The following is a 25983-nucleotide window of genomic DNA, read 5'->3' as shown; positions in this document are numbered from 1 at the left end:
CTAGCAGAGATAGGCAGCTTCCTCCCAGAAATGCATGATTGCCTCTGTTCGTTAGCTGCTTGACTGCCAGAGAATGGAATAGGAAACTCTGAGGAGTTCAGTTTTTTTCCTGAATCAAACGTCAAATGGTAGGTGGGGGGGAAAAAAAAAAAAAAAAAAGCCTTTTTCATTCCTAAATCTATCAGTTCAGTTTTGTCTCTTTGGATCTGAAAAATTTTCATCACAACCTCATTCCCAGTACCACCTCTAGGTTCTCCAATCCCTTTGTCCTGAAGCCCCCAAACTCCAGGAGACGGATAAGCAGAGTGGAAGGTTCCTTATTCAAGGATGATACTGTGGTCTATTCTGAACACATCACAAGCTACTGCTGTTTAGAGAATCTGAGGTTGTCAGAGAGAAGGAATTCCAGATCAACAGTATCATCAGTGGTCTCTACTGGTACATTACTCTTTCCTTTTTTTTCTTTCCCACAGGGGGTGAGTAATTCCGTACTTCATGTCTTGAAGCTAATATCCTTGAAGTCCCATTGCAAGAACATGCCTCTGGTTGTCTGATGCTGTCTGAGAAAATACGGTTTGGATCGTAAACACCTGGGCAGGAATTTGGCTGGCAATGACTAGGGACGTAGTATTTAGTTGCCACTGGACTTGACTGTATTTGATTATGAAAAGGATTATTAGCCATGCAACAGGTCTGGAGACAGTTATTATTTTTGAATCCATGATGAAGGCCTAATTTAGCAATAAGGGGCTTCCCAACATTAACTTCCTTTCTTTCATCCATTGTATCTTCTATTCCTGGATACTCATAGTGCAAGCAAACAGTGAAAATCAACTGTTCCTGCAAAAGAGGAAAGAGAGGAGGGCAGAAAAAAAAAAAAAAAAAGAAAAAAATGTTACACTTCCTCCCCAAATAAACTACATAGGAAACACTTAAAGAGGCATAGTCTACTGGAGAAGGAGACTAACCTTTTTAGGAGCTAAAGACACATATTAGGCAAGACCTGTTTACTGAGGCCCTCTTTTGGTTAATACTTACTCACTTGATAGTCTTTACTTCTCGAAGCACTTATATTACACCAGCTGCCAAAAGCACTGAAGAAGAGGTACCAAGTGATGTCCAGCACAGATGTTCATGACACAAAAATAGAGAGGTAAACTTAACAGTGCCTTCAACTTATGTTGAAGTGAGAACCTTTCAAAAACCGCATGAGCAAGAGCGCAGGTTGGATTGGAAGGAGATGATACGTAATTTTTGATGATGATACGTAATTTTCACCTCCTACTAACGACTTTGTAAGATGCAGCTCTGCTTCAGGTCATGTTTTTCTTGTACTACAGGGCATAGGAACATCCCCACAGCGTGCAATAGCTGATCTTCACAAAAATAATCGTCTTGTCAAAGTTCTGTACGGGCCTAGAAAATACAAAGTGCCTTGCACGATGGTATCAGGATTGCATATGCATTGCTTCCCCTGGCTTTTATTTTTCAGCTAAGAAACTAAAGCCACTAAATTGTGCTATTAGCCATTTTTTCCCTCCAAGGAACATGTTACTTATTATGCAGACAATACACAGCTACCTCAACAGAACTGCAAAGCAACATGGTTAATCTAAATTATCTGAACAAACTTGTGAGGAATAATATATATTAACCCTTAGTTTTTGCAGTGAACTTAGCCTGGTGTAGAGACAGTGTTTGGGAAGGTCCTTTGATACTAAATAGCTTCCGGTTTCCTCAGGAGTTCCTTTATTGGCCTCTTTAGGATCCACATCCAGGTCCTGTTGCAAGAAAAAAATGAAAACTTAATTTAAGGTACGGAATTTGTAGATCATAAAATAGTTAGCAGTATTTCTTTTTATAAAGTCAGCATCTTCTTCTTCTTAAAAAGAAGGAAAACATCGATCTTGGATTACTTGCAAAAACTGCTGAAATCACTGTTAGTCACAGGCACAAGGGGTTTCATTTGAGGAGGTTACCCTCTCGCTTCAGGGCTGCTCTTTTTTACCTAACTTCTACTATGAAGTACAGTACTACAACACTAATTCTGTGGGCTAAAAATACATGTATTTATTATGCACATTAACTCAAATATTTTATTCATAAAGCATCAGAAGTCTCCTGTTTGTTCTACCTAAAAAGGTTTTCTGCCTCATGTCCTCTTTCATAGACATCAGAAAAGAAGGTTTTTTTTGCCTCAAGGAGCTTTCTGTTTTACTCATATCCTTCACTTACTGTGATCAGCTGAGTAACATCAATGGAACTGGACAGGACCACCCAGGTGCAAAGAACTGTAAAACTAAAGTCTAAGAAACCTTGTCCTGCAAGGCAGATGTTGTCCTCAGCTCACATAGGAGCTACTGACATTTAACTTCTTCAATTAAATACAACAAATACTTGATATTAGACATTGAAACACAAAGGAGACTTTGAAAAAGATGACCCCAAATTAATTTTAATTTATTTTTTTTTATATATTAAAAATATGCATTAAAAAAAAAGACACACACGTAAGCACTTGATTTCAACAGTTTAGACCCATTTTATTACAAAAGATGCAGTTTGACATGGACAGACCAGACAGTTTTCAATTTCAGTGGAGGGAGATCACCGAGACACCCATAGGAAGCACTTACGAGTGCGAAGTCTGTAACGTAGGCTCTGCAAACTACTATTTCAGGTGGCTTCTTTACTATTCGCGTGTAGATTATCATGACATTGGAAAACTCGGCTGCAAAACCCAACTGAATCTGAACACCGCATTTGAATTCAACATACATACTTTCTGGAAGCTCTGCAAATAAATAACACATCATTACATTCTAAATAAAACTTAGCATATGTATTTTCTATTTTTTTTATTTTGTTTTTAAATTCAAAAGTTTTAAAAGATCTTTCTTTTCTGCTCTCCCTCTACCTATCACTTACATATCCACAGTGAAGCAAACCAGCTTAGAAGCTAACCAGGCAGCAACAGTGTTTGCTAGTATCACACGGTAACTGGCAGACACTGCCAGAGCGCGCTGACTCAACTTCTGCTTCGCAGGTTTCCTTCCAATCTCTGTGCAACTAGCAAGGCAACGTTTACTGTAACTAGGATATAGCTTACTGACCCAATAATTTGTTTACGTTTCTGTAATCAAACCAGTAAGGTTAATATGGTATATATCCAATGTATAGGAGACACAGCTATAGCATTATAAGAACCTTTGAATTTGACAGCAGAACAAGTTTCAGGTTCATTTTTTTCCTTTCACAGCCTATGCACATATTCACAAAGCCTACCCCGCAGCATTTTTCTTCTTTATATTTTGGATCTTTCTCAATCCATAGGAATATATCTGAAAGTGCTCAAGGGTCAAGGACATCATTCTGTGTCCGAATGCTTTGTACGGATTTTTCTACTCCCACTGGAAGTGGATTATTTAACATTATCATAGACATACCTTTATACAAATATAAAGGTTATTCTCTTCCCAAATTCCAAACACATTCTCTTCTATACATGGCTTAAAACAAATAAACCATAAGATAACATATCTTTATAATTTTTGTTTGGCATGTCAATCATTTAACAAACAAGAATTAAGGGCTTGATTCCACAAATAAAAATCTACATGTGTGAAAGAGTCTGCCTACATGACTAGTTGTCTTAAAAATGCCACCCCTGACCCTCTGCCCAATCTGTCAAAGAAATTTTAAAAATGTTCTCCAACATATTTAGGTGAAAAAGATAAAAAGGTCTTAAACCCCACTGCCCTTCTTAAAAGAAGTCTAGAAAGCCTGGAACTGATCTCACCCTTATTTTAGTTTTCTTAGTTGTATACATTAAAAACTCCTTTTCATCATGCGCTTTTACCATACAGTTCACCTGGCTATTTTAGGTGATGACTTTAGAATGAGATTAATGATGTCTTAAAAGTGTCATTGTTAAGACACAAACAGATTACTGGGAGATTATCCCAGGAGGCAGACATCATACAAGTCTCCCCCACAGTTTTTGAGTGGTCTTAAATATACTTACTCAGGATGAGTTCTGCATGGCACCTTGTTCATTATAATCTCATGTAGAGGTAAACCCCAACACAAAAACTTCCAAGATCTGAACATACTAATGAAAATTCAACTATGAACTTGAATTTCTTCCATTTCCATTCAATATCACAACCCACAGACCAGAGATTATTAAGGAAGAACATCCTCTTATTTTTCCCATTGTGCCAGTAGGATCGTCTAAAAGTAGACTGTACTATACCATGAGCTTTGGCCCACTGTAGGTTCCGTGCCAGAGACTCTGCAGAAGATATGGTTTGTTGAATGGGATCAGTTAATGCCCTTTTCTCAGACAAACTGCTGCGGATCTCCAAAGCTTGCTTGCCTTTGGTAAGGTGACACTTGCCCATATCTAAAAACAAGATGCATATATTTTCTCTCAAAATCAATGCTGCTGAAATTCTAACTAAATTAGGTACATCGCTGCAATGTTGTCTGGTTGCTATGGTTATGCCAGTATCAGCACTTCCATAAAAACTTGTTGTTTCAGAAGTATTCATTGCTCAGCTATTCATTCACTTAAGGCTAAAACAGCATGCCAGATGCCTGCAGAGAATCCCGAGGGTTTTGCATGTGTCCTAGTCAACATGCTTACAGGTTTTTCAAAACCAGTTCAAGCAATATCACAGCTCTGATTCAGTAAGTCGTAATTAAAGTGACTAATTTGAAGAATGTGAATAAAACCATTGAAGGGGATTTCTAAAGAATTGGAGGCAAGTGGAGTATTTTAGGGCTCGATAAAGGGGCCAATACTGTTTATTTAACATCATCGCTAATGACCTGGATGACAGGAATAGCATTGCCAGCAGGCCAAGGGAGGTGATCCTTCCTCTCTGGTCAGCACTGGTGAGGCCACATCTGGAGTGCCGGGTCCAGTGCTGGGCTCACCAGTACAAGAATGACAAGTACATACTGGAAAGTGCAGTGAAGGGTCACAGAGATGAGGGGCCTGGAACACCTCTCATATGAGAGAAGTATGAGGGAACCGGAGCATCTTTCGTATGAGAAGATGCTGAGAGCGCTGAGACTGTTTAGACTGGAGAGAACGTGGCTCAGGGGACTTCTTATCAATATGTATAAATACTTGACGAGGAAAAGTAAAATAGACAGAGCCAGGCTCTTCTCAGTCAACACCAGTGACAGTATAAAAGGAAGCAGATGCAAACTGGAATAGAGAAAATTCCACTTAACCATAAGAAACAACTTTTTACTGTAAGGGTGATCAAACACTGGGACAGGTCGTGCAGGGAGAGTGTGGAGTCTCCATCCTTGGAGACATTCAAAACTCACATGGACAAGGTCCTAAGCAACCGGCTCTAGTTTACTCTGCTTTGAGCAACAGGGTTGGACTTGACAATCTCCACAGGTCCTTTCCAACTTTAACCAGCCTGCGATTCAAATTTACTCCAATTATTAGGGTCTCCCTATGTTTAGTTCAATTACATTTAAAGATGACATTTTCAGATAGTTTTGCTGCATGCAGAAATTGAAAACGTATGGCCTCAAAGTGAATTAAAAAAATCCTGGAAAATTTCCATTTACGAGTTCCTAAAAAAATGAAATAATGAAGGCTATTTACATGGAACACTTTTAAGGTGAACACTCCTTTGGAACATCTTCAAGTGTCACAAGTGCACCAATGTACTCACTAACACCCAATATCTGGTAATGCTGACAACAATGGTTGTCATGTTGCCTGACGAATCTTTTTCTCCATTCTGAGTTCAAGAATGAGATAAGTAATAGGTCACACATCAGAACGTCTACAACACGTGACATTAACCTGGCAGTACAGATGAAGTAGTAAGAGTCAGTCATATTTTACAGGACTTTTGGGGAACTGTAGGGAGAATGTGCGCTGGCAGAATTGTGACATGTTCTTATGGGGAAGCCACGAAAGTGGGGGGAAGAGGAGCGTAAAATCTCAGAGGATACTAACCCACTTAAGAACACCCAACAGCAATGACAAAAAGGATGAGGGGAGGAAGTGGGTGAGAATATTTTTGGGTGTTTGTTCATTATAAAATTTGTAAACTTATGCTAGCTGAAAGACTGATTGGTCTGTGACCATTGCAGAATACAAGCAGGTGTCTGTTCTACTCCTACTCCTGCTTTGAACAGGCTGACAATGGGAGAATGCGGGATAAAAACTAAAGACATAGTATATACATACACTACAGATATAGTATTGATGCTAGGATAAGTGGATTACAGGGTTCTCTTTTCACAAAACAGTAAGTCAGAATGTCCCAGAAGGCAGGAAAGATGAAGGAAAGGGAAGATATTGGGGCCTGCTTCAAAACAGAGTTTCAGGAATGATGGCTTAATGAATTTGGGCCTAAATACAGCAGCTGGTGAGCATCCAGCAGGAGGAGCTTTATCAGAGCTTTTGCCAGGCTTTCAGGAAACACAGCTACAGCTAGCTGCAAATGAGAGGACAGCAAGTCCTCAAATTCTTCCTTTGTATTTAGATAATGGCAAAATTGAGTAGTACCATAAGCAAATAAAAAATACAAATCTTAACGCAAAAAGCACTCTGCTTGACTGCACCTGGCAAAAGAAGAAAAACACATTGCCTCATGGAGGGGGGGTTGGGAAATCAACTTCAGCCCTAGGCTTTGGAATAATCATTTTAGTTTTACCATCTACAGATCCTATTTCTTCAGGATAATTTTGAGATCTTTGGAAATTTTGTTTAACTTTTCACAGAAACTTCATGGAAAGTTTAACAGATAAGACTGAAAATATAGAATGGTAAGTTTGTTTTATGGGATCTAGTCAAGCAGCACACCAACTATAAGCAAAAAGACAGAGAATATATGTGAGAATATATATCAGACAAACAAGCAAATGGTAACGAAGAACCATCACATTTCAATTTACCTCCTGGGGGTATGCTGGATTCCTATTGCCATCAATTTGACATAAATTCCATGCTCATATTTCAGCTAGCCAACCAATGATCTCTTCCCTTTCCTCAGTAGAGCACTGAGAGAAGCTCTGTCGGTTTAATCTTTGCATTTCATTTTCAACAGTCTGACCTGTTGACAGCAGAACTTTACCACGCGTTTACGATTCTCTTGGATTTTTTTTCTGCTTTTTTGGATCCTTGTCAAAGGACAGACTGAGCACAATTCTGAGACCTGCAGTTGCACCAAGTACACTGGAAACCACAGCAGAACTTTGCTGATTACGTACATTACCTACAAATAACAGAATCTTATACAGACAGCTCTTTGTTAATGGCCATATCTGTTCTTCTATGTTTTCAGCACATGTTTGCACAGAAGCAATACATTTTCCCTCAACAGTTTTCACTTTAGCACTTTTCCCATCAACTATAAAAGACAATCACTGAACCACGCATATTAAAACAGTGGATTGCCCTTTATAGTGCACTTATACCCTTTGATAGAGAGCAAATAATTATCATCACTCTAGCACTCTTTGAGGTAGGTAGGACACAGTTAATTTTTTAAATGAACGTGGAAATGACTGGACTACCACTAGCAGCTGATACCACAAGACAGAAGAGTAATTTCTGTGGATGGACAATTCAAAGCTCCATGCAGAAAGACACTCAGAACAAATAAGGTTCACTAAAAAAAAAGAGTATAAAATTGATCGCTATTAAAGAAGCTCAAATCCCTTCATAGTATCACGATCTTTGTTAATGTGCTGCCCAGTAGCACCTGCTTCTTGATAAAAGCTGCTATTTTAACAAAATGCAACAAGAAAGAGCTTAAAGTAGTGTAACACATTCACCATGAGAAGAACGACATTTAAGCAAAGACGTTTCTAATAATGCAGGCTGAGAAGACTGTTAGTGCAGTAAGCTGGAGTTTACCTTCTGCAACCTCATCAAGCAGTACAGTAATCTTCTTGTCTTCTAACAAACGGTCCTTCAAGAACTTCATGAAGATTCCATTGGCCAACCCCGACTGCTGAATTTCAAAAGCTTCTGCTCCTTGGCACCTATGAGATCACCAATATCAGACAAGATAAAAACACTGAAACATCTGCATGATTAAGATCAACATGAGGACAAAAAGAGTAAAGGTATATTGGGAATGGGGGAAAGAAAACCTATAATTTGAAAACCAGGTTGTGTCTAAGGCCAACCTGCTCTTCATGTTCATTTGCAAGCAACTCATTCTGGGAAGATTTCACTTACAATCAAGACACAGACCAGAGCTGATGTCAAACTGTTTATATGAGAAGCTTAAATTTCTCATAGAAGACTTCATTAAAGCTTTTGACTACTTCTATTCAACAGCTTTTGCACTTGATTTGAAAACTGATAGAGAGAAGTTATTTAGCTTTCTGCTTAAGTAACCTCTTCAAATAGTTTCAGTTGCAGTTGTAACTTTATTCTTTACACCTAGAATAAGAAGCACAGGGGCTAATCTATATGCTACTCCTCCAATAATTCATTAATTTATATTTCTAACACCTTTTTTTCTAGAAATTTAACTTGCATTAACAGAGGAGACACATGACCAAAGAGGGTACAGCACATAGGTTATAGTTCATCAACTGTTCCACAGTACTTGACCTTCTGTACAAGCTCACAGTGCAGTAAGTGTCATTAGGAACACCCAGGACACAACTCCCCCTTCCCCATCAGCACAAAGAGGGGTCTGAGGGCAAAATTTGCTTTTTTCTTCTCTGCATTTTTTTCACCTCTAATAAATAATACTTACAGGAGTAGAGCACCCCCACAAGTAACAATTAGAAAAAGATCAGGAACACAGTCCAGCAGTTTCTGGTTTGCTGAATGCAGTTTTCTCACTGCAGTTACCCTATATCTCAATGGGAATGTTAAATACTGGGAATCATTATGCATCTTCACAGTCAGACTCTGGAATGATTCAAAGGATGACGTAAAAAAGATAGTATGAGGACACAGATATGGATATAAATTACTGGTCCTTTAACACCACAGTTAGTATTTTTCTGGAAAAGATTAGCTATACAATCTCAGTGGTCACTTCTGGCTTCAAAACCTCTACGGCATAGCAAGAGAAAAATTTCCTTACGTTGCATATCCAAAAACAATGTTAGCTGTAACCTTCAGAGCATCTAAGATAAGAATTGTGTCATCGTATTCATTTCTGCAATAAATGGAAACACAAAAAAGTAAAATAATAATTTCAGAACTAATAATGGTAACAAACTCTACAGCTGTTCAAAATACCAAAACAGCATAGTTCAGAAACAGTAATTTTTTTCTCTCCTACAATTCTGGAATGAATCCTGACTGCTAAAAGACAAAAATCAGCATCATCAACATTCTTATTGAAGACAATGTAAAGACACAGTCAGATATCACGCACTACCCAGATGAGAGCATGCTAAATTAACCAATATAGAGTTTGGTGAAAATCTCTTCAAAAATGATTTCTGATAACTAGTCATTTTACGTTATAATAAAAAAATGTATGGATTTCCCCCCCCCCTCCCCCCCCCTTTCTGTCTTCAAAACATGGTTTCTGCATAGTTAACGTGAGGCTTATGTAGCAGTATTTCCTATTTGGACAGCAGATTGTGAGGCTGAATTGGGTCACTGGCATTTCATTAGCAGTGAAGTTTAGAGGCTCTACAAACACTAAAGCACAAGCAATTTTCTATTATGAAACATTCCTTAGAGACCAATTTTCAGACATGCTGACTGAAGAGCTGATTTCAAGTGCAAGTTTAATCAGGCATAGTTGTCTCTTAACATTGAAAGAAAACAGTACTTTGTTTAGAAAAATCCGACAAACCAGTTGATTTTTAAGCTCTAAATAGAGATACAACATCCCTAGCATAAAAGCGTCCACAAAATCCATGCCTCTGAAGAGTTCTAAAATAAGCACTTCACTTGAGCCCTTCTGTCAAATTAACATGCCTTTGATCATACGGATTCTCTTTCCTCCCTGTAATGACGATGGTTAATGATCCAAGGGGAAAGGGTAATTTCTCTTCTTTAAGATGCCTAATTTCACTTTTATCTAAATAAGACTGATGCTTTATAATTTTTAAACAACAACAAAAAAAGAAGATATGAATGTCATTCAAATCAAGAGGCAGGTATCTGCCCATGGAAACAGAAAGTCTAATCACCAGCTTCACATTTCCATCCAAGGCCAAGGGCAAAATAAATCTATGAATGAATCCTATTGACTTTAAAAGCACTCAGATGCAGGCTGTGAATTCTCAGAACCATAAACTTTCAAGTACAGTGAATTCTCAGCCTAGACTAAAGATGTCTCTCAGTGTGAAGTCCAGCTTTCTCTCAAGATCCCTTGCTATTCTCTCAAAGTGGCTGTTCAGTTTTATTTGTTCATTTTTAAAATAGGCTCAGTTTTAATCTGTTGCTGCAGTGAATAAACTGAACTTCACTGTTGGTTCGCAAAACTACAGTCATTATACCCTCTCCCTCTATCATGAAGCAAAAACATCCCTCAAACATCTAATGTCAGTTCTCACTATTCATGAATGATGAGATTATACCTTTTCCGACACATATCCAGTAGGAATACATTAAGTCCCGTCTCTTTTTCCTGCATTAGTTTGAGGATATTCTGCACACACAGACAGTTTGCAGATCGGTAGGGATTTGGAGCATCAACAGGAACCATGAAACTGTTTCCATAGTTTTCGTAGCCATGGCCAGCATAGTATAACAAACCTAAGTGTTCAAAATACATGTGACTGAAAACACAGCTCAAGAGTACACTGGAACATTTCTATAAATTTTAGCATGGTCAAAACCTTCATGCACTATGTTCACATTACGTGTCTGTGGGAGCTTAAGATCATTCAAGCTACTCCAAGCAGTTTTTTTTAATATCGATATGCCTTTGTAAATACAGGAAGGAAGGGGAGGCGGGGCGAACTACGTTAACATCAGCTTCACAACACACACACAACAAATTAAAAAAAAAAAAAAAAAAATCACTCATGCAACAGAATCAATTAGATATTTGCATCAAACACACAAAGTTAAATACTCTTAAAACGCTTTAAGTAGAGTTATGACCTCTAACAGAAATAATCTGTTATGTATGACATATAACTCACAGATATGAACAAGGAAATGTGCCAACTGTAAAACATCTTCTCCACATGTGCAATTACAAAGCTTTGAGTAGCAGTGAGTCAGTGCAGATTTTATAGATAGAAAAAAAATACCACTGAAGAGTTGGAATGGCTTTTTTTTTTTTTTTACTTACCATTAGTCATCAGCAATTCTTAAAAGCACTTTAACTAGAAAAAAAATCAGAGAAAAACCTTGCTTGCACTATGAGAACATTTTGCAAGTTTTTAGTTTTGCTGTTTCCTCTGTTCAGTCAGTTTCTCCATTTGTTTTTGTGTTTTTTATAGGGAGCGATAAGAAATATTTTTACATTTTTGGGGGGGCGAAGGGGGGAAGATTATTCCGTGATCACGTTTGGTAGGACTCCAGAGCACTCTCCCATTACCAAACTACCAACAACTCATTTTTAGTTGATTGCATCTACATCTCTTTACAGATTCATGACTCTTATGGGTCTACTAAACAAACAAATTCTTTGCATGCTTACCTAGACACAAAAGATTATCCTACAATCATCTCCCTTGTGTCAATACACAACAGTCTACAATATTTTAAGATTTAAAATCTTCAGTAAAACATGCAATAGTTTTATATAAAGAAAACTTATAATGGAACGAAAAAAAGCTTTTCTTAAACCTGAAAAAGGGAACTGCAACCTAGGGCTTAGATTTTACTTATATGAATAAAAATGTCAAATATTAAAGTCAATATCAATTTGCAGTAAGATTAGATGATCTTAGCTTTAATAACCTCCACTGTCATAAAATGCAGTTACCAGAAGCTTGTATGATTGAATGGAATTTTCCTATTGTCTGTTCCCAGTTCTGGTTTTGCTTATCTATGGCAAGTTCCATCTTCCAAAAATAATTTTTATTTATCTATACAAAGCAGTCTATGGGTCAGATCTTCAATTAGTATATAGTGCTGCAGCTGCGTAAAAGTCAACAGAGATATGACAATTTATGCTAACTGGAGATATGGTCTTCTTATGTCATTATTCTTACTAAAAATAGCTGTGAAATTTATGTCACTACAAAATTTGAATATTCAGAAAAAACAAAATAAGCCTTACCCTAACATACTAAAATGACCCACATTTAAATCAGCTTGTGTAGGTAGGTATGCTAGATGTTTTTACCTTTTCATTACAAATAGCTACAACAAATGAAAATACTTCTCTCACACAGCCCTGCACTTTTTGTAAAGGAACACCAAGATATAACTATAGCCCTTCAAACTAAGCCTTCAGTTCTCTTTTACTTGCAAGCTCTCAAGTCATTAACAACTATGCCAAGACCTTGCAAACTGCTCCATTCAATCAACAGTGCTCAATTTCTTTTTATGGGAAACATGCATAGCCAAGATAAGCAGCCAGCAAGTGCATACAAGGTAAACTCTAGGATGCAAGGCTTCACTTCAACAAAGAGCCTAATGGTTATTCATCTGCCAGAGTCTTGGAAAATGGCAACAGCTTTATTCAGTTAAAGGTTAGAATTCTAAAGGGCACAGAATTTAAAGTGTACGATTAAAAACCTAAACAAATAAAGGTACTATTGGGCTATTTGTAAGATTCCAATAGTTACCTGAGACTGGGTAGTTTCAAGAGAGTTAAAAACAAAGTTAAGCGCCAACTGCATGACTCCATGTCAGGTCCTAAGTTAAAAGGAAACTCGTAAATTTGATTTCCACAGAGTTTGGATCTGGACCTGAATCAAGGTTGTATTTGAGATTATATATATCTGACTGTATGTTAGATATGTAATTGGACTGACTGAAGGAAACAAGTCTCTTTAATGTAAAGCATGATTTATCAGAGTATTTCCTCAATGAATAGAAATATTTCAGAAATAACAACTACATTTCTTTTATAATCTTGGCATATGACTGTGCTATGCTGTACCTGCAACAGTTAATATGTGGAGCTCAAGATCAGAAATAAATCTCGGCATACCCAGAGTAAGTAAACATGTTTGGAGGGCCTCATTAGACACTTTGACACAACAATTTTAAGTAGGCTCAAGTTCTTCATAGACGTCAGCATTTAAGTGGTATCTGCCTCTCTCTCTCTCTCTCTCTCAATCTTTTTTTTTTTTAAAGAAAGCAGCCTAACTATTTTTAGCCTTTAAAACATATGGGTCTATGCTTTTACCCTTTGTGGAATACAATATTAATTGCAGCCTACATTTAGAACAACATAAACTAAGACATTAGAGGAGACAATCATCATCACTTTGTTTACTACTCCTGCTCTTAAAGAACAGCATCTGAAATGCCACTTTCCTGGCAGTAAGCAAGAATTACACGATGTTGTATTAGGCATCATGAATATGTGTAACAAGGACTAAACAGAAGTAGCCACTATGCCTCTTCTATTTGGAGCTATGCCCACTAAAAATGCAATAAATCATTATCTATTTGTGCACTGACAGCATCTTTTATATGCTTTAAGCCATTAATAGCCACTATCCAGAAAGAACAAAGTGACCATTTAAATTGAAGTAGCTGTTGCCAAACACTACTGAAAGAATGTTCCACTTACCTTTCAGAAATATCAACTGGAAAAATACAACTGCAAAAATGTGCCTTATGAGAGCTTTCATATGGTGCTGGCGAGAAACTCATTAAAGCCTTTCAGTACTTTATTTTCTAAATTCATGCCAATAATTACAGAAAAAAAAAGAGAAAGTGCAAGAATCTAAAAGCTCACTCAAATGTATAAACACATCTATTTCCCAGGGAACAAAAAAAGAAAACTGCTATCACAAAGTCTACTAAACTTTACTGCCATAATTAAACTTTACTGCCATAATTAGTCTTCATGTCATGCAAGTTTTGGCTCTGACATAAATGCCCAAATGTCAGATCAGCCAGTTCTGCACAGACAGGGCATCAGGTAACACACCATTAAAAAAGTCATACTAAGAAATAATGTGACCTTGTGTTCCAAAAAAGAATCAAATAATATTTTCTCAGGTGGGCGTTACTACAGGAATTCTGCAATTTAAATAGGACAACTGGCAGAACTTTTTGGTTTCTGCTCTAAATCATTTCTGGAGTCGTTTATGCAATCTTAGCTTTTAGAAAAATGACAAAAATAATGGCAGTCAGAGCAAACTCCTCAAAGCCCACAGAAGAACTTTTCTTACACTCCAAGCCAGGTCATTCTAGGCCTTTTCCATGCAAGACATGAAGGTTTTTGTTCTGTGCATCAATCCCACTGTGCCCTCCCCCAGCTAGCACAGCCACCAGTTATGTCTTATGCTTTGTCCCTCAGAATCAAGTTTATGCAAGACAAGGAATCCCAATATATGAGTAATCATCTAAGAGTCAATGCGTATCAGTAGCAGCAATGCATACCAGACCCGATTGGTTAGTCATTATCCCAGCACAAGGCACCTCATGTGCAGTATGTGGAGGAGAGCTTAAAATTATTATTAATATTCTATTACAGGTATCTTATAAATGGATGTGTGACTCAAATAACAAAAACTTCGAGAAAAAAGAGAAATGTGTTAAACACATCTTCCGGTATGCATACTTTGCTTAATTTGTCCTCTTAAAACTTAAACCAATATTGATGAGATGCTGCAGTACAATCATTAAAGTGATGCTGCAATTTAGAGGTGAGAGTCTTGGATTTTTATGGGCTGTTATTTTGAAGTCTCAAGAGTTTAAGAAAAAGGAAAAAAAAAAAAAGAGGGCTGCTGCCTGCTTAAGCAGCATAACCACTATTAAGCTTTCCATCTAATGTGCAAAGACACATAGAAAGAATAAATTTTATACTTTATATTCAGACCTTCCACAGAGCTGTGAAACAATAGTTGTACCTGAGTTGTGCCCAAACAGGAATCTTAGTATTCAACTCAGTGAAAAGTCCTTTATTATTGACAACTGCAGAAAGTCAGAACCTGAAGTCCATAGCTCACCGAGTTCTCGGTTAATGCCTTTCCTCATGCAAAGTATATTCTGCAAAGGACAATGTGAATTCTTCTCTGTTTTATTTTACTTCTTTAAAGTGCATAGACATAACTTAAGAGAACTACATTTTCATTTTACATAAACAAACGTCTTTTCAATTTGCTTTTTGAAGTAGAAATCCAGGTTTGCACAACTCTCACTCCCTGTCAAGGACATTATGAAAAACTCTGTGCTTGCCAGGCCAGATTCACAATAACTGAAAGGAACCAGCAATTCAAAATCAGGATTTCTACTTAACCCGAAAACTTGGCAAAAAAGAAGGGGGCAAAAAAGATTGCATCCAATCTGTTGAGTGTTATGCCCTAACTCTAAGATGTTTTTCTCTTATTTCTGTACTGCATATTTTAGTTTGTAACATCTAACATCTTCATGAGAGAGATGCTTTGCTACTAAGTCCCACTCTCCTGCCCTCCCCACCCAACACACCTGGTATCAGAGTGCAGCTCACTGTCAAGGCAAAGAAAAGCACCCCTTTTCCTCTGTTCTTTACAGAGCTGGCGAGCGAGGACTGAGAGAGCAGAGCAGCCCCTCCCAAAGAGCGCCAGAAGGACTGAAATCCAGAAGGAAAGAGCATCCTGCAGACATCCAGCAGAAAGACAGGGGATGAATGGAAGGGTCCCACCAGCAATCCCAGAACATACTCCATGCTTACTTAGGGCTGTTCCCCACCTCCCCACAGAAATGCAACCTAGCAGTCTAAGTATGCCAAGGGATCGGCCAGCCCTAACCAAATCATTAACTTGCAGGCACGGGGAAGGGAGGAGGACAACAGAATAGAAGTTTACAAAGAAGGTGTTTAAGAGGTCTCCTAAAAGCAGCAAGGACTGCTGCCCAAGACTACGTGTAGTCTTGTATACTGCAGTTACAAGGTACACAGTTTTCAAGTACCCTCGTACTCTTGTTTCCATTAATACGCTAATACAGGCGACACAACAGACTATTCTTGCTCTTGCTAAAAGACTACTACAAACTAGTACTAATGACTTCTTAGTACAAATGTGCATCTTCTGTAGAGCATGTTGTCAAAGATGCTATACAGATCCAGCAGCTTTTAGCAGACAAACACATCAGTACTATCAAACAAAAAAGTGCATTGCAGTTTGAGGCATGGTTAAAGAAAAAAGTTCAAACATTTTATCCGTTCTAAAAATAAAGAAACAGTAACATTTTAACCAAAGTCAAAGGATATGCTGGTGGGTGTTTTTAACTTACTTTTCCCATTCTACGTACATGCTATTTACCATGAAGTTTGTTTTGCTGTCACATATAGTGAGCTGGCAGAGGTACATACCAGATGTTTGTGTACTTGATACATCATAAAATTGACCTACTTCAGAAGGGGTATCACATGTTCTTACCATATACTCCTTTGTCCAGGAGAAGTAAAAATTCATCCACTGCATTTCGCATCTCAGACTCGGTAAGATCCAGCAAAGAAACAACTTTGAAATCCAGCTGTCTTAGCAAATTGGTCAATTCATAGACATCTACCATCGGAGCCTTGAGCTGGGGGTGATTCCAGTAGCTCATATTTCCTATTAAGAGAGCTACCTTGTCCGTTGCTGCAAAGACAATGGAAAAACAAAACCACAGCACGCTTATATATTCCATGGGTTCAATACCTTTAAATTTAATTTCTTCTAAAGTGAAAATAGTATGCAATCTCACTTCAGGCACAGTATTTTATATGATTTTAAAAGTCATCCTACATCAACAATACAGCTCAACTCTCTTCTCATCCAAAAAACCAAAAAAACCATTTCAGCATGATCTGACAGTCAACATATCTGAACTGTGATGCATCTCAGACTGGATAATCTGTCAAGAAGTGAGTCACTAGGGCTATCTCCCATTTCTTCCATTTTTCTCAAAGCACAGACTACTACTGAATTCCTCCATGCGAGAAGAATTTAATAAACATGGAAATTCTCATGGAAGTTGCGAAAGCTACGGTCAGGATGCCTTCCCAAAAAACTCAAATTTGCTATCTCCCATTTCTTCCATTTTTCTCAAAGCACAGACTACTACTGAATTCCTCCATGCGAGAAGAAATTTAATAAACATGGAAATTTTTATGGAAGTTGCGAAAGCTACGGCCAGGATGCCTTCCCAAAAACCTCAAATTTTCTTATGCTTCTTAAAAAACAAACAAAAAACCACCACACACAAAAGACCACTTTCACATCTTCATGTCCCATGTCCCGTCTCTCTAAACCATGGTACATTTAGGTGGAAACTGTTACAGGTCAGAAGTAAAAAAGTTTGTTAACATTTCTTTTTACTGTTGCTCTGGTTAAAAGCAATTATATAGAGATACTAGAAATTTACAAAATTCGGAGGAAAGTCTACTGATATTCTCATACTTTGAGATACATTCGCTTTGATTTTAATACAGTCAGAAGTAATTCTGTCACAAGTAAACAAAGCAGCAATGAAAAGGGAAAAAAGTCACATTGACAGAAATGCTTTAGAGACCACTAGCCTCATTTTTATCCAAAAATTGCACACTACAGAAAGGCACTTATTCAAAGCAATTCCCCTCTGGTTTGTTACTTCTCCTCTCCAATAGGAATTATTGTCCCACAGCTCTGGTGGCAAATGAGTTCACGTGAATGCCCCAAACCTGCTTCAGAGTCAGTACCCCCCGCACAGCTAGATCCAGAAGAGAATCTCTGTCCCCCAAACCTGCTTCAGAGTCAGTACCCCCGGCACAGCTAGATCCAGAAGAGAATCTCTGGATCTAGCCTCATAGCCTCAATGTCTAATATTTCACCTCCTTCAAACAAGATGTTTTTAACATTTTTGCAGCTGGAAAACCTCCAAGAACTTGAGCAGTGTAAACTATTTTAAACAGTAGAGACTGAGTGACAGTGGCATACTGTCATTGAAAAACATTTTTAAAAGTACAAGCTTTCTAATTAACTTAGAAAAGATGAATTAGGACTGGGGAGCACTTACACTCCCTCTCACACTGATGAACCTGAACGAGCGGTAAAATTTTGACAGAGGCCAGTAGCCTTTCCACCTTGTTTAGCATCAACAAGACAAGATGCCTGACCACAGTCAAGTCTACCATGCAAATTTAAGAATGTGATTAAAAAACCCCAGCAACTATTCATCATAACACAACACACATATGCTATCCATCTACCTTTATGAGCCTCAGCTCAGGATCAAAGCATCTACACACTGTGCATAGGAAGAGCTGAGCTCGCCGGCACAGCATACCCTTAGCAGACAGACTACCAATCCTTTTCATCACATCATCCTAATACCACTATCTCCAACTGTTGAAGTATTGAAAGTAATGGAGTAACACACTGGCTAAGGTCATGGCCACAGGAATTTGAAACAGTAAACTGAAACAGATGAGAAGTTGTAGACGCCCCACCGAGTCACTAAAAATACTGGTGCCCTCACCACAGTTTACTACTGAAAGGGCATGCAGGCATTATAAAGGACTATAAAAATACACAGAAGTCTCCCTCCCTGCAGCTATTTACACGTACTACAGTTATTTCACTAGCAGTGGCAGGAGAAGCAATATTCAGAAATAAAATCTATTTCCTAGATATGAAATACATACATTCATCACAGCTACAAAGCTACTTACCAACAGGCCTGTGATTCGATTGTTCTTGTAGGTCTGCTTGAAATAAATTAAAAGAGCAGATTGTCAGTAACTACAGTCATAGTTGCCAATGTCAGAAAACAAACCCCATGTTCCATACAGCCGTAGTCTATTGGTACTGCTTTCCCTAGTAACTTACTAGTTTAAGACAAAAAAAGTACTCTTTTTTTTTTTTGGTGGGGCTTTGGGGTGTTGTGTTATTGTTGTTTACCTGATTTCCTCCACCCTCTTCCAGCAAACATAGCCTAATAGGATATGAATAGCTAGTTCTACAAATTAAGAAATAACAGATGCTTACAGTATAATCTTGAATCTCACAAACTGCACATCAGCATTTTCAGTAATACCTGAAACAGTTCATCCTCTCCAAATGAAATGCGGGCTTTGGGGTGTTGTGTTATTGTTGTTTACCTGATTTCCTCCACCCTCTTCCAGCAAACATAGCCTAATAGGATATGAATAGCTAGTTCTACAAATTAAGAAATAACAGATGCTTACAGTATAATCTTGAATCTCACAAACTGCACATCAGCATTTTCAGTAATACCTGAAACAGTTCATCCTCTCCAAATGAAATGCAGACATGCAAGGGATGCTTATTTTATGACCATTTGTATGTGAAAATTCATTTAATTTGTACTTCACAGAGGGATGGTAGAGCCAATGCTCCGCCAAGAGGAGCAGGTAAGCGATATGCCAAAGGCGTACACTTTGGATAACACGTTCTGTATCATGACAGCACCACTTCAGTGGCTAAAACTAAGTCTTGGCAAAAGTAAACATATCTTTGTTGTCTAACCCAGGAAATTATATGACTTTTGTGATTTGAGATTTTGGGAACACTGTATCAGGGATAATCCGTTATGGAGTACTATTCCAGATCTACGTTTCTATAATAAACATCAAACAGGCTTCAAATCACATTAGCTCACTCCAACATGAATTTAAGAAATATACCAATTCAACGAATCATGCGTGATAGCCCGACACCCTGTATCTTTTTCGCCTTAATCATCTGAAAAAGCAGCAACATACTAAAACTTAGAGTCCAAAGAAGCCACAGACAAGAAAGCAAAAGATAATTCCTTCTGTATTTGTAGAAGTATACATGCAGTATAAAAGAGCAGCTTTGTGTGATTTTACAAAGATAACAGCAACCCTATGATTCACTATATTCTTCAAGTTAATATATTGGAACCAGATGGGTTGTGCTGCTCTTAACGTGATATCCGCCCCTATTAAATCCCCAGTTATAAATGCATCCAAATAATGTAAACTATATACTGTAACCCAGCTGGGCTTCAGTGATTTGTAACATAAAATGAAGATGCGAAATTAAAGTTTTTCAAAACTTATCACTTACCTGGTTTTTGAAGATCACTTAGATCTTCTGTGAAGAAGTACACCAATACAATCATAGTTTAAACAAGAAGCAAAAAATACATTTTTTATTAAGAAAAATATAATTAAGTGTCATGCCATTATTAATAGAAGCCGAATGTCAGAAAACAAACCACCTTTCTAAAATACTTTTGGCTTTGCATTTCTGTATATCTAACCTTTCATGTTTATTCCACACACAGAGAAGAGAAAATCCTACATCAATATACTAAGCTATGCTAGACACAGCATTAAAATATAGTAGATCTCAAAACAAAGGGAGAAACACATACGATGCCTCAATCCCACAAGCATGCAAGCAGTTTGAATGAGTAAGGAGCAAGATGTCAGAATCACCCATTTGAAAAATAGATGTTTGAAGGGCTGCTGAATAAGCAACATCCTGAGCAAGAAATCTTACTTTGTAAAGCCATGTGTATTCAGAAAGACTTCAGATACAATTTTCAAACATTCTAAGCTACCATAGGTTTCACCTAATAATTCTGAGAACACTGGAAACTAGGGAAAAGAAAAATAATTTATCTGGAGCAGCAGAGGTCTCTTAGAGCAGGCCTCCTCCATGCAGTGGAGCCCTAGGCAGATGTCTTAAGCCACAAAAGCAGGCTCATGTATCCACGTGGGAGACTGTAGCGACCTGAGGTGATACCACTGTAGGTGTTAATGTGGCTTAGTAGCAGAATGATGTTGCATCCAAGCAAACTGTAGTTTGGGTGTAGACCCCCACAGATAATACAGTGGTTACTTCTGCTTCAAAGGGTAGTTGAATTACAGGTAAGTAGGAGGCTTCTGCATAGCACTCCATCAGGCAATGCAGACACCTCCAAGCCAGAAAAGATGTGAAGGCTCAAAGAGATGATCAGTCTCAGAAGCTATGCTGTGGAAGTGGCTGACACCAAAATGTGTATCACTTGTATGTTCCAGTGAGTGACAATACACAATCCCCTCACAATGCTAAACCTTTAACAAAAGAGCTAAAAGGGAGCATCAGCTCTGGTTAAACAAGAAATGCTGCAGAGCAGTTTAATCCCAAGAAAATTCTATGATTCTATGAAAAAACAGGGTAGAGAGCCATTTATTGTAGTTTGCAAACACATTTGTTTTTTTCATTGTTGGTAGGTAAGCTGGGCAGTGGCTGCTGTAAGCAGCCTTACATCTTTATATATGATTCCCTATGATGTAGAGATTACAGACTTTGAGATGCTCAGTAATCAAGGAATGGTATCAACATTAAAGGTCACAATATGCTTCTTCCTCCCCATTGCAGCAATGCAAAGGAGAACAGAAATCATGCTCATAAGGTTGCTGGAAACACCTCTTCCATACACAGAGCTGAAAGTGGAACTAGCTCTATCCAGCTCTCTAAGGTCACCCAGGTTCCCGAACATCTTCAGCTTTTCTTGCAAGGATGTTACCTCCTGAACCCACCCAAAGAAATCTCAAGATCTTTACATTTCACTAGAAACTGTAAGCACAGGACACAAAACCAGTGCAAAAATAAATCAACTTTGAATACTACAGAAGAAAGTAGCTTGGTTTTTCTCCTGTGTGCTCTAGATCATGGTATCAAGGCAAAGAAGAGAGAAGCATGTGCAGAAGGAACGTTGCATCACACATCAGTGCTTTAAAGTAGACTGAAGCTCTTAACCCACACATGCTTTTCAGCAACACACTTAACAATCTGTCATCCCCATCATTAATTTTTAAAAATTGATTCACAACTAAAGATTTACTTTACCTTCTGTGCACTCCACTGCCATAGCTTTCCTTTCTTGTGCTTTAAGGGAGGGAGGGGAAAATTGGAAGACAATTGCTCTCAGTTATGAGAGTTGGCACACAAAGTGGAAGACAAAGGTCACTTCCAAGCTTCTCTGCAATCTGGCTCATTTTACAGCAGTATAAATCAGCACTGACCACAACACTGTATAGTAATTATTACTAAAACTCAGGAGTACTAAACTAGAATATTTCTTAGGATAGGAAAGAACGTTTCATACAAATTACACAATAGTATTCCCAGATAGATCTGGAGGCTATACAAACAGATCTTCTCTTTAGTTTACTCCAAATACATGCACACACACTAAACCGTGTCACATTCATTTACTCTGCTTGCTATGAATAATCTAACTGAAGGACTCAGTGTAACACAGTTCATATCACCAACAAACTGTTTTTAGTTGTCAAAAAACATGAAGAAATCAGCTTGCAATCTGCTGACAAGCCATGTACATGCTAGCAATGCCAAAAAGTGGTAGCATTTCTATGCTGGTTACCACAAAAACCCAAAGCACTTTATAACTGATAAAGCTCTAAAATTCCATTTGCTGCAAGCAAGCACAGCTATTTTAACAAATGGATAACTAAAAATACAGAAGGCATGTGCTTGGCTTAATACCGAAAGCTTCAAAACCAAATTCTAATGATAGGGAAGAAATTGATAAATCAGCTGACCTATATGAAACAGAAAAACTCCTTACCTATAACGACTTCTATCTTCTTGCTGTCTTGATCTTCCCGGTCATTGAATACGTGACACCAATATGTCCCTTGATGTTCCACATCCACATAAGTTACCTACGCAAGCATCATCACCGTCATCCATCCAGACCCCAGAAGAATACCGGTATCGGTTTCATTTAAGCCCACATGCAAGAAGGAGTGAACACTAAAAGCAAAGCCTAACCAAATCCAAAAGCTGCTGATACCCTTATTCATGGACAACATGCGTGTTCTAGAAATGCTTTCAAGAATTGAAGACAGAATGCAAATCTACCTCACAGGCTTGAGATGCATTAAGCACTGAATGCAACAGCTCGTACAAATCAGTGTGCTTTGCAGCGCAAGATAGAAAGAGCAGTTTTCACTTTTACTGATACTTAATCTTTGTTATGTCAATGTGTCACACTAATCCAAAATACACTATAGCCTTACATCCCATGACTACCACTTGAAACATGTTCAGGGTTAAAATTATGCACCCGAGAGCCTCAGAACAGTACAGGCCAGTTACAGAACAGGAGAACAACTTATAGCGAGTACTTCCATAAGAGGTTATCAAGGCTATGAAAAAGTTATTTTCTTCAAGGAAGCTTTATTTGGTAAGTTAAAGGTGGTTACGCATTAGCCCCCCAAGGCTGGCACTTCACAGTAACTTACCATGTAGACATTTTTGCTCCCATTTGCCACGGGAAATCCATTTCTGAACCATTGGTAATGAGGAATTGGGTTTCCAACAGCTCCACATTCTAGTACTAAAGCATCCCCCACTGTCAGGTTTTGTGACTGAGGCTGAATACAAATGCGCAACTTGTTTTCAGGCAAACCAATTAAGCTCCCTTAAAAAAAAAAAAAAGAAAGGAAGAAAAAAGAAAAGAAAGGGTGAGACAATCTAACCGCATATAGATTAACAAGAATTGACAACATATGGCCACATCTTCCTGTAACTACAACAGACTGTTTTAATAGCAATGAAATTAAGTTACTTGTCCTTTAAGAGTAGCAACGGCTTTCCAGTTCTTCAGTTGAAAAATAAAAAGGAATGCACATTAAATATACCCCAGAAGCAAAAAAAAAAGGAAAAAAGCCCTCTTTGCATTATTAAGGACCTGGGGGTGCTGACTGACAGCCGGCTGAACATGAGCCGGCAGTGTGCCCAGGTGGCCAAGAAGGCCAATGGCATCCTGGCCTGTATCAGAAATAGTGTGGCCAGCAGGAGCAGGGAGGTGATCGTGCCCCTGTACTCGGCCCTGGTGGGGCCGCACCTCGAATCCTGTGTTCAGTTTTGGGCCCCTCACTACAAGCAGGACATTGAGGTACCGGAGCGTGTCCAGAGAAGGGCAACGAAGCTGGTGAAGGGCCTGGAGCACAAGTCTGATGAGGAGCGGCTGAGGGAACTGGGACTCTTTAGCCTGGAGAAGAAGAGGCTGAGGGGAGACCTCATCGCGCTCTACAACTACCTGAAAGGAGGTTGTAGCGAGGTGGGTGCTGGTCTCTTCTGCCAAGTAACAAGGACGAGAGGAAATGGCCTCAAGTTGCGCCAAGGGAGATTTGGACGGGACATTAGGAAAAATCTCTTTACTGAAAGAGTGGCCAGGCCTTGGAACAGGCTGCCCAGGGAAGTGGTGGAGTCACCATCCCTGGAGGTATTTAAAAGATGTGTAGATGAGGCGCTTAGGGAAATGGTTTAGTGGGCACGGTGGGGTTGGGTTGATGGTTGGACTCGATGATCTTAGAGGTCTTTTCCAACCTTAATGATTCTATGATTCTATGATTTATTCCTGCCTGCAGGATTACAAAGGCTCTAGAGAAAGGTGCGAAGTACACAGAGTGGCTACTGAAGGATGGACTGAGGATCCATCTTGTGTGCAAGTGTGGACACAGGAATAAGAATTTAAAACTGAAAATCAGTTAGTTTTAGCATATCCCTATTCTTCTCATGCTAAACTGAGCATCAAACCTTATGGTAAATATTTTAAAAAAGCCCAAAGCTAAAAACACTTAACAAACATCAGCCACTGACATGTTCCCATATAGAAATGTCTGTTTTTCTCAGATTTTTTTTTTTTTAAAGTAGTCATTACAAGCTTATTCATCTCAGCTTCCTGGTGTAACCTTTAGAAAGATCTAAAACTGCAGGTTTCTAACTGAATAGAACCTGAAGTAGGAGCAAAGGAAAAGCAGAAGAAATCATCGCTTAGATAAGGGACCGAGAATATGTTCGAGATTAAGATGTGAAAAGGTCACCTCAAATGACATTGCAATAGCCTTTGATCTTTTACTGGAAGATCAGTTCTCTCTATCTCTTTTCCTGACATGAATAATTTTTATACGTGAGATGCAAGCGGAAAACACCTTTGACTCGTGACATACGACAAAATAAATACTCTTCACAGGCTGAAGACAGTGCAGTTGATTTCCATCTCACTCATCTTTAGGCCAACAGCAAGCAAGTCCAGTCTATTTAGTTAGAAAGTTTATAAAGGGTAGACTTAGTGCCAATGAGTCAATGCCTATTTAATGCAACTGACTATTCTGTTAAAAAAAAAAAAACAACACAAAAAAACCCACCCCAGAAAAACCTATCCACACCAGAAAACAAGAAGACGCCACTCCAGCAACCTCAGAAACTAGAAATAAATGCACAGTATTAATATACTAGATCCAAGAAGTAAATTTCCAAGATTTTCTTTATGCTCTACTAACAAATTCCAGTACTAGCTGAATACTGTTGAGTAGACAGTTATTTCGTCTTATTTGCTTTCTGCTATTTTTCCATTCTCCTCACACTTCTTCCACTTCCATATTTCATGTATGCTGCAGATAGGAGATTAACCAATCACTGAAGCAGAGGTATCTTCAAGCCAGTGCCATAAATTCATACGAACTTACATTGGTACAGGTGAATTACTACGGGTTTTATTATGCAGGTAACACACATTTGACTGTTAGCTGACCAGTTACAAAACCCATGAAGATGCAATTCACACCAAAAAGGCTCAGTTTAACTCACGTGTTTCTTCCTCTCATAGTTTATTTCAGTAAATTGTTGGCATGTATTCACTATTTTCTGGGTTGGTTATATGAAGTTGAAAAGACTGCATTAGCAAACATACATTCTGCCACAGACATATCCACGGAGCCCCAGCCTCTCTCTCATTTCCCCAGGTGTTCTGGCAAAGAAAGAATATGCTGGGCTTTGACCAATTTATCTTTCCTGGCTGGTACATGTCTAAGATTGTGATAGCCTATTATGATCTGAAAAAGTGACTGGAAGGGAGATCTGTCACTTTGCTACCTGCCAAACCTTATTCGAGACCTCAGTCCTGTTTCCTCAGAGTGC

The 25983-nt window shown here is 38.4% G+C and overlaps 1 protein-coding gene across 1 annotated transcript in view; it reads right to left on the bottom strand.

Moving 5' to 3' along the window:
- Nucleotides 1-361: 361 nt before the first annotated feature.
- Nucleotides 362-25983, bottom strand: part of MALT1 (mucosa associated lymphoid tissue lymphoma translocation gene 1) — a gene marked incomplete at its 5' end in the record, with an annotated part of 34327 nt that continues 8705 nt past the window's right edge. The window contains 14 exons of the mRNA XM_009579746.1: nucleotides 362-448; nucleotides 493-840; nucleotides 1656-1781; nucleotides 2637-2794; nucleotides 4256-4405; nucleotides 7901-8028; nucleotides 9093-9167; nucleotides 10549-10726; nucleotides 16471-16674; nucleotides 18726-18758; nucleotides 20107-20133; nucleotides 21880-21912; nucleotides 22622-22718; nucleotides 23301-23479. Coding sequence (XP_009578041.1) covers nucleotides 362-448; nucleotides 493-840; nucleotides 1656-1781; nucleotides 2637-2794; nucleotides 4256-4405; nucleotides 7901-8028; nucleotides 9093-9167; nucleotides 10549-10726; nucleotides 16471-16674; nucleotides 18726-18758; nucleotides 20107-20133; nucleotides 21880-21912; nucleotides 22622-22718; nucleotides 23301-23479 — 1823 coding nt within the window. The remainder of the gene's footprint in view (nucleotides 449-492; nucleotides 841-1655; nucleotides 1782-2636; nucleotides 2795-4255; nucleotides 4406-7900; nucleotides 8029-9092; nucleotides 9168-10548; nucleotides 10727-16470; nucleotides 16675-18725; nucleotides 18759-20106; nucleotides 20134-21879; nucleotides 21913-22621; nucleotides 22719-23300; nucleotides 23480-25983) is intronic.

This window comes from Fulmarus glacialis, unplaced genomic scaffold, assembly GCF_000690835.1.
Source record: "Fulmarus glacialis isolate BGI_N327 unplaced genomic scaffold, ASM69083v1 scaffold14866, whole genome shotgun sequence".
Classification (NCBI taxonomy): domain Eukaryota; kingdom Metazoa; phylum Chordata; class Aves; order Procellariiformes; family Procellariidae; genus Fulmarus; species Fulmarus glacialis.
This window is presented reverse-complemented; position numbering and strand designations above follow the sequence as displayed.